The 16245-nt window shown below is 41.0% G+C and overlaps 1 protein-coding gene across 6 annotated transcripts in view; it reads left to right on the top strand.

Annotated features, from left to right (window-relative positions):
* Positions 1–13059, top strand: part of Dennd5b (DENN/MADD domain containing 5B) — a 113612-nt gene extending 100553 nt beyond the window's left edge. For 2 of the 6 annotated variants that reach the window (XM_017321643.1, XM_030255460.1), the window contains 4 exons: positions 447–529; positions 1081–1207; positions 2697–2871; positions 7239–10777. In XM_017321643.1, the coding sequence (XP_017177132.1) occupies positions 447–529; positions 1081–1207; positions 2697–2871; positions 7239–7422 (569 nt within the window). In that variant the 3' untranslated portion in view covers positions 7423–10777. Of the gene's footprint in view, positions 1–446; positions 530–1080; positions 1208–2696; positions 2872–7238 lie in introns of all 6 variants that reach the window. The other 4 variants (XM_006507063.4, XM_030255459.1, NM_177192.3 and 1 more) reach the window with 3 other exon arrangements.
* The last annotated feature ends 3186 nt before the right edge of the window (positions 13060–16245 follow it).

The raw sequence follows: 16245 nt of genomic DNA, 5'->3' as shown, positions 1-16245 counted from the left end.
AAAGAGAGTCTTCCCATTTCACCCCTCAAATCCAGAGTACTGGCACTTCATGATAGGAACCTGCCATATCATTGCACCAGATAACTTGTTCTGTTGTCCCAGTGAAGAGTGTTTTTTTTCTTTGTTTTTGTTTTTGTTTTGTTTTGTTTTGTTTTGTTTTTCTATTTCAGTTGAGAAAAAACAGAGAAAATTAGACACTTGGCTTGGGTTGTAGTTTGCAGATAGTGCAGTGTAGTTCGCTGGGAGTTGAGTCTCAGGATCTCTTGAATTCTTTTCCAGTGTATCACAAGCCTTGGGCTTGGCCAGTTTGTCCAGTGGCAAACTCCATGAAATCTCTGAAAAAGGTAGCTTGCTTGAAGTGTTTCCTGCAGACTTACAGTTGAACATCCCATAGTATTTTGATTTATGTTTCACCAGGATGTAGACACTATTAATTATTTTTGCAGAACCCAATGCTGGACAGATCCAAGAAGGAATTGGAGAAGCTGTGAACAATATTGTGAAGCATTTTCACAAACCTGAGAAAGAGGTATTTTGGGCAATAAAACTATATGGTGGGACTTTTTATTTCCCCTTATTAGGGTATTTCTATGTAACCTGGAACTTACTGTGTTGACCAGCCTAGCCTCAAACTCAAGAGATCTACCTGCCTCTGCCTCTGAGTGCTGGGATTAAGGGTGTGCACCACCACTACTGGGCTCATTTGTAAGCTTCCTATTGGCTACAAAAATATCATCTGTTCAGCTACCCTCAGCTCTTTAATTCTCTAGTGTGGTTGTTATTTGGTGGGGGGTGGGGGGGTAAGATTACTTTATTTTATATGTTTGAGTGTTTCCCTTGCTTGTATGTCTGTGTACCACATCTGTGCCTGGTGCCTGGAAAGGTAGAAGAGGGCATTAGATCCCCTGGAACTACGTCTAAGGTTTGTGAGCCATAGTGTGGGTACCGGGAACAGAAACAGATCCTCTGTAGGAACAGCCAATGCTCTTTACCACTGTCATCTCTCCAGCCCATCTAGTGTTTTTTTAAGCATAGAAACAACAGAATCCCTTGTCACTGTGTTAACATTATGCTTTACAGAGAGGAAGCCTCACAGTGCTGCTGTGCGGAGAAAATGGCCTGGTTGCTGCACTTGAACAAGTTTTCCATCATGGGTTCAAATCTGCCCGCATCTTTCACAAGAATGTCTTCATCTGGGACTTCGTAGGTAAATTAAGTAGATGCATGTTACTGTAAAGCCACTGAACTATTTCTTTAAAAACTCAGGAAGCCAAAATTTTGAAAAATGAAGAAAAAATGATAATAAGCTAGGTGGTGGTGGTAGCACACAGCTTTAATCCCAGCACTCAGGAGACAGAAGCAGGTGGATCTCTGAATTTGAAGCCAGCTTGGTCTACAGAGTTCCAGGATAGCCAGAGCTACACAGAGAAACCATATCTTTAAAAAGAAAAAAAGAAAAGAAAGTTAATAATAAACTAGTATGTTTTGGGCAGCTGAAGGCTCAAAAAATACTGAGTTTGATCCCAGGGACCTACAAGTTGGAAGGAGAGTACTGACTCCCACAAGTTACCCCTACACATACACACACAAAATAAGTATTTAATAAAATAAAATAGGAGTTTGGAGTGATGGCACATTAGTTAAGAGCACAGGTGTCTACAGGCGTCTTTTCCAGAAGACCTGCATTCAATTCCCAGCATCCACATGATGGCTACCGCTCTCTAAGTCCTCGAGGATCTGATGTGCTGTGCTGTATCTGAAGGCACGACACTCCCGTAGTACACAGACAGACATGCAAGACGGCAAAACTGCCATACACAGAAAATAAAGATATTATTTTGGTCAAAATAAGTCTTTAAAAGCATGCTAAGTGTTGTGATTTTTGTTGGTTGTTTTGGTTTTTTGTTTTTTTTGTTTTTGTTTTTGGTTTGATTGGGTTGTTTTGTTTTGTTTGTCTTTAGGTATATAGAATTCTAGAACTCCCAGTTTGTTTAAAGGTCCAGTACATCATTTTGTGTTTGTAAATTAGGCCAACATGAATCAGATCAGAGTTTTCTAGCAAAGAAAGGAAAGTTGCCAGTGTGCCTAAGAGTGATTTGCCCCTTTTCTAAAGACCTTAGAATTTTACTGCTCCTGACACTGATGTCTACATACTATGTCTCTCCTCAGATTTACTCCATAATGTCCATTTATGTTTATTTAATAATCTTAATTAAGGCAGCCTTAATTGTCAGATGGCCATGGTGTTCTTATTCCTCTTATTCCCTAAGAGGATTGACTCTTAGGAGATAATTCTCCTTTCCTTCCTTTCTTCCTTTTCATTCCTCTTTTTTTTTTCTTTTCTTTTTTTTTTTTTTTTTAATTCTTTTGCTTTTTCATGTCAATGTCTATTTCATGAAAGTATTTGAAAAGAACAAACTTCTGTGATATGGTCTTGATTAGAATATAAATTCCTCCCAGGCTGTGGTGGCACCTGCCTTTAGTCCTTATACCACACCAGGGAGCATACTGTTCAAATCTTGGTAATTCATTCTGAAATAAGTAAAAAAGTAATGGTTTGGGTCAGAGGACTGGCTATGATGCCACGCCTCAGTAGAGTTTCCAGAATAAATTAGATGATTTTTACTACATACCAAATTTTGACATTTCTATAAATAACTGTTGTACTGTAATGTGATTCTGCTTTTCTTCCTCAGAGAAAGCAGTGGCTTATTTTGAAACCACTGACCAGATTTTAGACAATGAAGGTGATGTGCTCATTCAGAAACCATCAAGCAAAACCTTCTGCCACTACGTGAATGCTATTAACACTGCACCCAGGAACATTGGGAAGGACGGCAAATTCCAGATTCTAGTTTGCCTGGGAACAAGGTACAGAGTCAAAGTTATGTTTTCCTTATTTTGTTACATGGGTAACATGAGTCTAGAAAAGGTTAGACCAGGTTATGCCCTTTTCTCTTGGCTTTCTTCATTCCAACTTTTATTATGAGACTGCTGTTTTCTTGGTACCTTTCTGTTACAATAGCAACTGATTTACCCATTTTTTAAAAACGATTTATTTTATGTACATGAGTACACTGTAGCTGTCTTCACACATACTGTCTTCACTCATATCAGGCCCCAGTACAGATGGTTTTGAGCCATGGTGTGGTTGCTGGGAAAATTGAACTCGGGACCTCTGGAAAAACAGTCAATGCTCTTAACCACTGAGCCATCTCTCCAGCCCCTTCCTGATTTACCCGTGTTTAAAATAGATTTCTGTGGTGTTTTTTGTTTGGTTGTTTGGTTGGTTGGTTGGTTTTTCTTTCTTTTTTTTTCCTAAAGATTTATGATTATAGGAGCTGGAGAGATGGCTCAGTGGTTAAGAGCACTGACTGCTCTTCCAGAGGTCCTGAGTTCAATTCCCAGCAACCACATGGTGGCTCACAACCATCTGTAATGGGGTCTGATGCCCTCTTTTGGTGTGTCTGAAGACAGCTGCAGTGTATTCACATATATAAAATAAATCTTTTTAAAAAAAGATTTATTATTATACATAATTATACTGTAGCTGTCTTCAGATGCACCAGAAGAGGGCGTCAGATCTCATTATAGGTGGTTGTGAGCCACATGTGGTTGTCTGGGATTTGAATTCAGGACCTTCCAGAGAACAGTCAGTGCTCTTACCCACTGAACCATCTCACCAACCCCCAGTTGGTTGGTTTTTCTAGACAGGGTTTCTCTGTGTAGCCCTGGATGTCTTGGAACTCACTCTGTAGACCAGACTGATCTCAAACTCAGAAATTTGCCTGCCTCTGCCTCCCAAGTGCTGGGATTAAAGGCATGTGCCATCACTGCCTGGCGATTTCTGTGTTTTTATTTTGTGTATAATGTTTCACCTTGCCAGGAGTGGTGGCTCACACCATTAATCCCAGCAGTAAGGAAGCAGAGAAATGCAGATCATCAGTTCAAGGCTAACCTGGTCTTCAAATTGAGTTCCAGGACAGCCATGGCTACAGAGAAAAACCTGTCTCTCAAAGCCAAAAACAAACGAACAAACAAACGAACGAACGAGTAAATAAATAAATAAATAAATAAATGTTTTTCCATGGATGTGTGTATGTGCTAAGTGCCTGGTGCCTGCAGAGACCAGAAGAGAGTGGGTCCTGGAAAAATGAACCCAGATCTGCAAAAGTAGCAAGTGCTATTAAACACTGATCCATCTCTCCAGCCCTCATGTACCTATTTTATAAGTGAGAAAATAGGAAATAGATGAGTCCTAAATCATCAGCAAACGATCCCACAGTCATACAGTAAGAAAACAACCATTCCTTATGGTCTGTAATCCCAGCTCTTTAGGAGGCAAAGACAGACAAGTTCTGTTAGGGCTTCCTTTGGCTACAGAGCAAGTTTAAGACCAGACTAGGGAAATTGGTGAGACATTGTCTCAAAATACTGAAAAAAGGACTGGGGATATGGCTTAGTCTAGAGCCCTTAACCAGTGCACACAAGGACCTAGACTCAGTCCACAGCACCTGGAGAAAGAGCAGGGAGAGAAGGGAGGTATGGGGAAGTTGTAGGTTTTTATCTGGGAAAGGAGAAAGGTTCTAACTGGTTGTTAATTGTCTTGTTTCTCTGTGGCCAGGTTCTTCTCCCTTCTCAGGTCCCTATAATTTTTACTATCTTTCTATCCTGCCTCACTTCTTCACCTTGTTTTGCTGTCTGTCTGATTGACTGATTGGTTAATTGGTTAATTGGAAACAGTGTCTATGTAGTCCTGCTATCCTGTTACTTGCTATATAGACCAAGCTGAATTTGGACATTTCTGCCTCCAGGTGCTGGTATTAAAGATGTGGCCCACCATAGTGTCTGTTTTGTTTTGTTTTTGTTTTTTCAAGACAGGGTTTCTCTGTCTATCCTTGGCTGTTCTAGAATTCCCTTTGTATATATCAGGCTGGCCTCCAACTCAGAGATCCTCCTGCCTCTGCCTCCTGAGTGCTGGGAGTAAAAGTATGTATTACTACTACCACTTGGCTATGTCTGATTTTTCAAATGTTATTAATTGCATTTATTGATTTAGTGTGTGTTTAGGGGAAAGGAGGTTGGTGGCATGCCAGGACATCTATATGGTTGTCAGAGGAAACCTTTTTTTGTTTTGTTTTTGTTTTTCAAGACAGGGTTTCTCTGTGTAGCTCTGGCTGTCCTAAAACTCACTCTGTAGACCAGGCTGGCCTCGAACTTAGAAATCCACCGGCCTCTGCCTCCCAAGTGCAGAGGAGATTTTTTAAGAATCGGGGGGGGGGAGTTGGGGGGGGGGGGCTGGAGAGATGGCTCAGTGATTAAGAGCACTGGCTGCTCTTCCAGAGGTCCTGAGTTCAATTTCCAGCAACCACATGGTGGCTCACAACCATCTGTAAAGGGATCCCATGCCCTCTTCTGGTGTCTGAAGACAGCAACAGCTATAGTGTACTAACATACATAAAATAAAAATAAATCTTAAAAAAAAAAGAAAAAAAGAAAAAGCAAAAAGAATCTATGTGGGAACCAGGGTTCAAATTCAAGTCATCAGACTTGACAGCAAGCACCTTTACCCAACTGACCCATCTTGCCAGCCTTCGTTTGCTTTGTTTTGTTTTTAAGTTAAGAAACTTGGAATGTAAATCAGTGGTAGAGTACTTGCCCAGAGTGCAAAAGACCATGAGGTTCTACCCCTAGCACCACCAAAAATATTTATTATAATAATAGTAATATAAAAAAATTAAAGGAAATAAACTGCTATTTAACTTTGAAGTCATGAATGTCTGCCTTTAACTCATTCACTCACCACCCTCATTACTCTGGGCAAACTTGAAGCCAGAATGAGCTAAATAAGGAGACCTGATTTCAAAAACCAAAAAAACCTAAACAAACTGAAGAGGCAGAGGGATGAATTGCTCAACAGAAAATGCTTGCCTAGCCAGCACTTAATCAGGAGGAGTTGATGGGTACTGAGTTCACTAGCCAAGTAGTTAACTGAATGAAAAAAGAAAAAGAAAAAGAAAAAGAAAAAGAAATAAGAGGAGGCGGACATCACTCTCCTAAAGTATGGAGATGATTCTTATTGTAGAGACAAGGAAGAAAGCAGGCAGAGGGAAGGACATGGTGCAGGAGAGGAGAGAAGTGAGAAGAAGAACAGAGCAGAGACACTGACCAAGAGAGGCAGCCTGAGCCAAAAGACCTGCCTAGTCAAAATGGATGAGTTATAAGTAATCAGGCCAAGGGAAGGGAAGCCTACCCCTGGGAGGGAGAGGGTTAGGGTCGGGGCAAGGTTAGAAGTACTGGGAGGAGCCACAGGTCCTGAATGAGACATAACTTACCTAGTGGACAAAAGAGGCAACAACATGGAGAAAGGGTGGGCAAGGAGAGTTCAGGCTCTTGCATCAGGGTCTCTGAAGAGAAGAATCAGACCCTACATGATACAAGTGTGTCCTATTGTTATACCTTTCTGAGAATGAGGAAGTTTGTACGTCACAAGCCTGCAGCTAGGCTCTCTGATTCCCAGGCAGGCAGGATGGTGGAGTACCAAATACGTTGTCAGTGCTCCCTTTTACACACACTCACTGACTGTGCTAACATTAACACAGAACGAGGCTGGACTGTGCACCATCCTACCCTCCCAATTGAAAATACTAGTGTGTGTACGCTGTGTACTGTTTTTGCCTAACCTGTGGATCATACCTTGTGCCAGAACAAGCCAGGTTCAGCTACCTGTCCTGGTTAAGCCAAGTAAAAGAGCCTAATTAATAGTGAAAGCAAGAGCTGGAGAGATGGCTCAGCAGTTAAGAGCATTCACTGCTCTTAAGTTTAAAAAGCATAATGACGAGGGGCTGGTGAGATGGCTCAGTGGTTAAGAGCACTGACTGCTCTTCCAAAGGTCCTGAGTTCAGTTCCCTGCAACCATATGGTGGCTCACAACCATCTATAATGAGATCTGATTCCCTCTTCTGGTATGTCTGAAGACAGCTACAGTGTACTCATATAAATAAAATAAATCTTTAAGAAAAATAAAATGCATAGTGAGAAGCAGAAGAGAGATTTATTCCATGTGCCCATATTGGGAAGAGAGAGAGAAATATATACACCCAATCATCCTAGGGTTTTGAGGAACAGGATTGAATTGTATTGTTTCAACAGGCTGATAATTAAAGGGAAAGACACAAGGGGGAGCCAGTTACACTGTATCTGTTAGAGCTCAAGTCCTGTGTCTGTTTGGTCTGTAGGGATCACCTGCTTCCACAGTGGATTCCATTGCTAGCAGAATGTCCTGCCATCACCCGAATGTATGAAGAGAATGCACTGCTTCGAGACCACATGACTGTCAACTCCCTTATCCGAATTCTTCAGACCATTCAGGATTTCACCATAGTCTTGGAAGGATCACTAATCAAAGGAGTGGATGTGTAAAGCAGCCGGCAGAAACTCTTCATCTACCCCTGGCTCCTGAAGCTTCCGTAACTATGGGGACCTATCTGGACCGGTCTGACCATAGTGAGCACTGCCGGGGCAGTGCACTGGAAGCCCCAGTTTGAACAGTCTCCACTCTGCAGACAAGGCAAAGTGCTGTATTGTAGTTCATTTGAACCTGAAATTTAGTATAAAATAGAGTATTTTCATGTGTTAGAAGTGTGTAAATATGCTATCTTTAAGAAATTATATTACTCTAATAAGATACTTTTCTTAGATTGAATATCCCTGTGACTTAAAATAAGTAGTTTAAAAATGTTGGGGGTGGGGAAAGCGGTGCTAGTCAGGAAGAAGCCAGTAAATGTGTACATAGTGCAACCCAGGAAGGCTTCTTTTTCCCTCCAGGTCTCACAAAGGAACCAGAATGCTTTGTCCTGAAGCAGCCATCCCTCCTGGAGTCCCATCCTGTGTGTGGTGAATGTATACAGCTTTACATAGTGTACAGCAGTCCTCATTGTACCTTTTAAGTTATAAACCATTTAATACATTTGAATTATGAGTAATTTTTTTAGTTTTTGGGAACGTTTTTCATTGGCATAAGGAAAAGATAATTAAAGTATTTTAAATATCAGACCCCAGCAAGGCATAGTGGCGCACTCCCAGCACTAGGGAGGCAGGGGCAGGTGCATCTGAGTTGCAGACCAGACAGAGCTACATAGCAAGACCCTATCTCAACAGAGAGAGAGAGAGAGAGAGAGAGAGAGAGAGAGAGAGAGAGAGAGAGCGCAAATACCAGATCCCAAGAGCTTGGCTAATTGGAAAGCAAACACAAGAAGCCCTGAGAAGCATGGGACTTTAACTTCTTTACTTTTGAAAGATTAGCCTGGAGGCTTCGTTCTTGGAATTTTTATTACTGTTCTTTGATAGGGCTTTTGAGATAATGAATTTTAGTATCAATCATATAGCCATAACTGTAAGAAACAGTGTGACTTTTAACTTGGCCATCTAAACTCTTTAAGTGGAGCTAAACTACCAGCCCAGTCTTTGTTAGGTTCCAGCCACTCCCTCTGTCCGCCCCATCCCCCCTCTCAGGAAATAAAAGGAATGTGGGAGAAGGAGGAGGTCTCAGTGTGATTTGGAATGCTTTTGTGAAGGTATTTGTTGACCATGATAATGCAAATAACAGAAGCTGAGAGAAAGAATGAAGCCTTTCTGGGTGTTTCAGGGAAATGTAAAGCAATTGTCCCAGAGAAGTTAAAAGCCACTGTGGCAGACTGAGGAGTGAATTTGACTCAAGAGACAATTTAGGAACTCCTGAAACCTTTCTAGTTTGATAGCTTATTTATTTTTTTGTTAAGCAAATGTTAGCAACTACATAAATCTTTATCTTTTGGTGAGTAAGTTTCGGAACTCTAATTAGGCACCGATACCTTGTTAGTAGCAAAATTGCCTCGGCAGAGCTCCAGGTTTTATTCCCTGTTGTAGCTGAAAACCCAAGCCATGGCCTCTCAGGATCCGTGTGCAATCTCAGGGCCCTGGGCTCTTGCCAGCAGTGCTGTTTTCCTGTTTACTGGAGGAAGGGACTAATAGATCAAGTACCTCATGCCCTTTATCAGAAACTCTGAAGAAAAGGGTTGCTGAGGATACATTTACACACCCATGGAAAGAAAGGGCTTAGAACATGTCTCTAGATGACCTGTGTAACCCAGTGGTTTGTTTACTTAGAATAAGGGTGTTTATAGTAGAATGAGAGTATTCTAGAGACCAATCTACTTACTATAGGAAACATCCACAAATTAAGATACAGTCCATCCCAGGGTTTTATTGCTGTCTTTTCCCATGGGGCCATCCTGATGCTGAGCGCTTGGTGGACTTTTAAGTCAGTGTTCCACAGTTGAGTCCCAACAGCAAGTACAGCCTCTTCATTTTATAGGTGAAAATAGGACACTTCAAATCAAAGACTTTGTATTCTTGCCCTCTCCCCCTTGACAACACAAGGGTTAGAATTTATGCTTTTTACCACACCCGAGAGCATGAAACCAACCTCGGAGACATTCTTACTCAGGATCATTTCTTCTGTTGAATCTTCAGTCAACTGTACAGATAGGAAGCTATGTTTCTGTGATGCAGAATAATAAGGACTGAAGCTTGCCTTGCCGCGTTAGATTGTTTTGTTGTTGTTTGTGAAACAGGATCTCACTGTATATCCCTGGCTGGCCCTGGAACTTCATTTGTAGACCAGGCTCACCTGGAGAGATCTACCTCCTAAGTGAGGGATTCATGTGAGAGCCCTGCCTACCAAACTGTTCTTAATCTCTTAGGCATTACATCTGTGGTTAAAAAATGGGAGCAGAGTTGCATTCCAGCTTAAGTTTAAAACTGTTACTTAAAGTAGTACCAAAAAAACAAAAAATTACCTATAAAGTTTTTTGTTCCACATGATGTCCTTTGGATGAGCTAATGGCTAGCCTTATGCCTTGCTCAGACAGCTGGGCCTCGTGGGAGCTGCTTAACTGACCCATAGCCCATTCCTTTGAATTTCCCACTGGCGATAGATCTTAGCCGTACAGGATAAATTTAATATGTAGAAACACTGTAAAGACCTTAGGGTGTGATAAAAAAGAAAAATGTTTCCACTGAATTTGGGGTTACCCATTGCAAATGATAAAGAAGTAAGGCTTCTTATGTGACCTATAACAAACTGAATCAATATGGGAAATGCATCACAATGGTAACATTGCTCAAAACAGATGCATATAATCGTACAAGCTGACTTCTGTAAGGACCATACAACAGGCATCCTTCGTGCTGTGCTATTTAAAAACAAACAGACAAAAAACTTAGTACAAAGCTTTAGAATCACCGCATAGAAAATGAAAATCAAAACTTTATTTGCGTGTGTGCAAATAAATTTAAAGCAAATACCTGGGACCAAGATTAATATCCTACGTAGTAACTAAAGTTAAATTGGCAAGGAGAGGTAGCTAAGCAGTTAAGAGCACTGGCTGCTCTTGCAGAAGACCCAGGTTCATTGCCAGCACCCACATGGTACCTCACACCCACCTATTACTACAGTTCCAGAGGATCGGATGAACTCTTCTAACCACCTTGGGCACCCAGCATAGTGAACATACATTCGTGTAGGCAAAACTCTCATGAAATAAAACAAATCTTTTTTTAAATATCTTATTAAATGTGCAGTGGCTGGGGATGTAGCTCAGTGGTAGAATGCCTGTGTAGTAAATACAAAACCTTGGGTTCTGTCCTCAGCACAAATAAAATTGCCAAATTTTTAACTTCTTCAAAAGCTTGTTCTCCAAGTCTTTGTTTTGAGTAATAAAATCTCTAATCTTAACCTTCATGTCACATTTCTGGTGGCCTTACAGTGGCTTGCATATTATATGTGAAAAGCTCTCAATGCTTTAAGAAGGAAGTACTTTGGGCTGGTGAGATGGCTCAGTGGGTAAGAGCACCCGACTGCTCTTCCAAAGGTCCAAAGTTCAAATCCCAGCAACCACATGGTGGCTCACAACCATCCGTAACGAGATCTGACTCCCTCTTCTGGAATGTCTGAAGACAGCTACAATGTACTTACATATAATAAATAAATAAATCTTTAAAAAAAAAAAAAAAAAAAAAAAAAAAAGAAGGAAGTACTTTAGTACTTCACAATGACTGAGCTTCTCCATGTGAGGTAGGGTTGTGAGTCAGAAAGCAGGCTGCCAGGAACAAGTGAAGACCCCTGACTTGACCCTGTTTCCCCTGGGAATGAAAATCTGATGGAGGAAACCTAAAATTTGCAACTGTTGAATTTCATCTAAAATTCATTTTAAATGTTCATATTTATTGTACCTTTTCTAGCTCTGTAGGATTTATTTAACATGACTTTTAAAATTTTTATTTTAATGAACTTCTATAGCACTGTATGAGTAATAAACATTTGTTTCTACTTCCTTTTCTGACAGTAAGCACATGTATAAGTGTAATGAAAAACAGATTAAGGCTATACATAGGACTTTGTGTCTGACATGTGTCAATATCTCTAAAATAGGAAGTAGTAGACAAGGCCAGGGAAATATTTGACAGTATTGGGAAGAGAGTTCTTTACAATGTGAAATATCTTCTAAGAATAATGGCTTTTCAATAGAGTATTCATTTAGGAAATTGTTTTTTCTCTGAAGTTTACAGAAGCTAGTCTACCCTTTTCATGGTGTTGAAAGGGTGTTCTAAACTTATATATTTCAGTATTAGCACATCTTTATTGATTGACAACAGAGTACTCTACTGCTTTGATAGAGTAAATGGTATCTCTAAGCCTCTGTGTCTTTTGTTTGGTTTAGTTTTGCTTTTTTTTTTTTTTTTTTTTTTAAGAGTCCTCAAAGAGGCCTTGGCTGTCCTAGAATTCACTCTATAGACCAACCATGCTGGCCTTGAACTCACAGACATCCACCTGCCTTTGCCTCCCAAGTGCTGGAATCAAAGGCATACACCACCACACCTGGCAAGCATCAGTGTCTTTAGAAATCTTTGTTTCTTTCTCTCTCCTCTTTTAAAGATTTATTTATTTTTTATGTGTACATCATTCTGGCTGCATGTATGCCTGCAGAGCAGAAGCTTATTAGAGATGTTATTACATATCTCATTACAGATGGTTGTGAGCCGCCATGTGGTTGCTGGGAATTGAACTCAGGACCTCTGGATGAGCAGTCAGTCAGTGCTCTTAACCGCTGAGCCATCTCTCCAGCCTGAAATCTTTGTTTCTTATGTAGCTATTTTTTTTTCAATATCATTTAGAATAACTGGGAGACTTTCTGTCTCTTTTAACTTATGTCCCTTTTTTAAAAAAATACATGTACAATTTTGCTCAATCCAATGGACCGTTGAGCTTTGTAAAGAAGTTTGCTTTTGCGGTATGATAAAAGGCATCCAAGGAGGGGCTGGAGTGAGTTCAGTGTTAGATGTGCTTAACATACTTACACAAGGCCCTGAGCAGCACTCCAGCAAAAGAAAATAAACTCAAGGATGATTATAGCCGCCCTCCCCCCCAAGTCTGATGTCTCTCTCCCTCTCTCAAGGATAAGATCAAAATTGATTTCAGAAAGACACATTGAGGTGTTCATATTTATATCAGACTGAAGAAAAGTTCATCAAATAAACTTCCCCCTCTTGGAAGGGTTCTGTCATGTCCTTAGTGATTTAGGAAGTAGCCATGCTTGCTTGGTCCAATTACTTGTGTGTTGGATCCAAGATGTATTTTAAACAAATATTGGCATAGATAGTAAGGAGTTTCTGTTGTCAGTCAAATGAGGATATAAAACATAGAAAAAAAAATCTTATGCTACACTTGAGCCTCATATAAAGATAGCCTGTGTTTTGTTGTTGTTGTTGTTGGTTTTGTTTTTAATTACTATTTCTGCATTTAAATTATACACTGTTTTCCTTTGTATTATTAACAATGTATGTCAGAACTGGAGTTTTCTCCCCTCCCCCATCTGAACATAATATAAAATCTGAAAAGTATTGTGACAAGCACTTTAACATATCAGACAAACTGACATGGGTTTTCAGGTTTTGGAGTACATTTAAATATGACTTTTCATGCTTTGTTCTTTACAATAAAACTGTGGGGTTGATACTTTGTTGTTTTGTTTCACTATTGGTGGCTCTTACTAAAAATTTCATAAAACAAGAGACTTAAAAACCAGAGATAGCCGGGGCATGGTGGCGCACACATTTAATCCCAGCACTCGGGAGGCAGAGGCAGGTGGATTTCTGAGTTCAAGGCCAGCCTGGTCTACAAAGTGAGTTCCAGGACAGCCAGGGCTATACAGAGAAACCCTGTCTCAAAAAAAAAAAAAAAAAAAAAACAGAGATAAGGGGCCTGGAGAGATGGCTCAGAGGTTAAGAGCACTGACTGCTCATCCAGAGGTCCTGAATTCAATTCCCAGCAACCACATGGTGGCTCACAACCATGTGTAATGGGATTTGATACCTTCTTCTGGAGTGTCTAAAGACAGTGACAGCGTACTCACATACATAAAATAAATACATAAATCTAACAAATACAAAAAACCAAACAAGCCGGGCGGTGGTGGCGCACACCTTTAGTCCCAGCACTTAGGAGGCAGAGGCAGGCAGATTTCTGAGTTCAAGGCCAGACTGGTCTACAGAGTGAGTTCCAGGACAGCCAGGGCTATACAGAGAAACCCTGTCTCGAAAAACCAAAATAAAAAAAAACAGAGATAAACCAAAATCATTACAGAAGAGGAAGGAAAGAAAAATCTGCTGAACATGATTATCCAGTAAGGGTGGGGGGGGAAGTGAGCTCAACCTTACCCTATGTAGAAAAACCAATTCTTTATACAATTGCTCTATTAAGGGCCTCAACTTAATGAGTTCTATTCATGTTGTGGGGACATTCTGCTCTGCTCAGCAGAATTCCAATTTGAGGGGCATCCGGATGCTGGAGATCAAATGCAAGGTCTTGCACATGCTAGGTCGCCATCCTACCACTGAGTTATACCTTCACTCATTAAATGCTCACCTTATTTTTAAAGGGGTGGTGGTGGTGGTGAATGGTGGTATACCCTTAATCTCAACACTTGGGAATCAAATCTGAGTTTGAGACCAGCATAGTCTACATAGTGAATTCTAGGCCAGTCAGGACTATGAAGCAAGAATCTGTCTCAAAAAAAAAAAAAAAAAAAAAAACTTTCTCCAAAACATCTAGAATAATGTTTAGTCAAAATCTGGGCAGCCTGACCCATTTAAGTTGATGCATAAGATTAACTACTATAAACAAGAAAACATAATAGAGAATGTTCTGAGTAATAAAAATCTCTAAAGCCAGGTGTGGTGGCACACACCTTTAATCCCAGCACTCGGGAGGCAGAGGCAAGCAGATTTCTGAGTTCGAGGCCAGCCTGGTCTACAAAGTGAGTTCCAGGACAGCCAGGGCTATACAGAGAAACCCTGTCTCGAAAAACCAAAAAAAAAAAAAAAAAAAAATCTCTAAACCAGGTACAACTGTGCATTTGTACAATTAGTGTTCTCTCCTGCCACCTTGGGGATCTTGGAATTGACCTTAGGTTTTCAGGCCTGTATGTATAGGACTGGGACAGAGGATTGGGAGGTGGGGTGGGGGAAGGCAACAGAGTCACATGATAAATCCTGGGGAAACCAGACTCAAGAGACCAACATCTGAGTGCAGATCTGAGTTTATTACACAGTGCATAAGCTTATATACAGTGTTTGTGCCAATTCTAAACCCCTAAATCCTTGGTCAGTCATATCTCAACATACTTTCACTGTGCGCCAAAGAAAGCCCTGCCTGATGAGGTTATTCAGGAGTGGGAGGAGCATCGTCCTGCTAGACGGAGGGTTTGGGGGGAGCAGCCTCTGCCCTGGCCTTAGGTGTTCTCAGAAGCCATCTTAGATTTAATGCCCCATATGGCAGCTCAGGACTCTTTGAGGAGTTGCAGGAGCCTATGCTACCTCACTCTCCATCCTACTTTGTCCTTCACAAGATTGACTTTCACTTCCCCTATATGTATGCAAATGTCTGTACCAACTGACCTAGCTCACTGAGCACTTTTACTGTGTATTCATTCCACCCACATGGTTCCTCTAGAGAATCTTGACTCTAATATACATAGGTTCTCGAGATTCAAATCCTGCTTGTCCTACTTGTTATGGCTCTACCTACTCGGCCATTTCTCTATGCACACCCCCCCCCCCATAAATATGTTTTTTGGGTTGTTTATTTTGTTTAGTTTTTTGAGACAAGATCTTCCTTCTATGTAGCCCTGGCTAGCCTGGAACTCACTATGTAACCAGACTGGTCTGGAATTCACAAACATCTGGTAGCCTCTGCCTCCAAGTTCTGGCATTAAAGATCACACCTAGTTCAGTCCCTTTCTTTCTTTCTTTCTTTCTTTCTTTCTTTCTTTCTTTCTTTCTTTCTTTCTTTTTCTTTTTTTAAATTGGTTTATCGAGACAGGGTTTCTCTGTGTAGCCCTGGCTGTCTCTGTAGACCAGGCTGGCCTCGAACTCAGAAATCCACCTGCCTCTGCCTCTCGAGTGCTAGGATTAAAGGTGTGCGCCACTACTGCCCGGTGCATTATTATATTTTATATGTGTGAGTATTTTGCCTGTCTGTACATGTATGTTCTAAGCACATACCTAGTGTCTGAAGAGGTCAAAGAGGACATTAGATCCCCTGGACACAGAGTTCCCAGTACAGATGGATGTGAGCTGCTATGTGGGTACAGGGAACCTAAACTGAGTTCTTCTGCAGAAGCAGCAAGTGCTCCTAACCTTGAAGCATCTGTACAGTCTTCTTCCCTTCCCCCAGATGCTTAGATTCATTATGCATCCTTTTGCTTTATCTGTCATGGCTGAAAGATTAACTTCCAGAGCTGTTCTGACTGAGATTCAAACTCTGCCACTTACATCAGCCAAGGACCTAAAGTCCATCATTTATCGCTCTCTGAAATCAGTCTTCTTATTGTATGCACACCAATTAAAAAGTTTTATTTTCTTTTCACTTGGGGGGGGGGGGCGGGGTGGGCAGAGGCAGGTGGATTTCCAAGTTCAAGGTCAACCTGGTCTACAGAGTGAGTTCCAGGACAGCCAGGGCTACACAGAGAAACCCTGTCTCAAAAAACCAAAAAAAAAAAAAAAAGAAAGAAAGAAAGGAAGGAAGAAGGAGACAAAGAAAGAGAAGAAAGAGAAGACGAGGAGGAAGAGGAGGAGGAGGAGAAGAAAAGAAGAAGAAGAAGAAGAGTAAGAAGAAGAGGAGGAGGAAGAAGAAGAAAGGAGAAA

The sequence above is a fragment of the Mus musculus genome, chromosome 6, assembly GCF_000001635.26.
Source record: "Mus musculus strain C57BL/6J chromosome 6, GRCm38.p6 C57BL/6J".
In the NCBI taxonomy this organism is placed as follows: Eukaryota; Metazoa; Chordata; class Mammalia; order Rodentia; family Muridae; genus Mus; species Mus musculus.
Note: the sequence above shows the minus strand (reverse complement) of the source record. Positions and strands in the feature narration are given on the sequence as shown.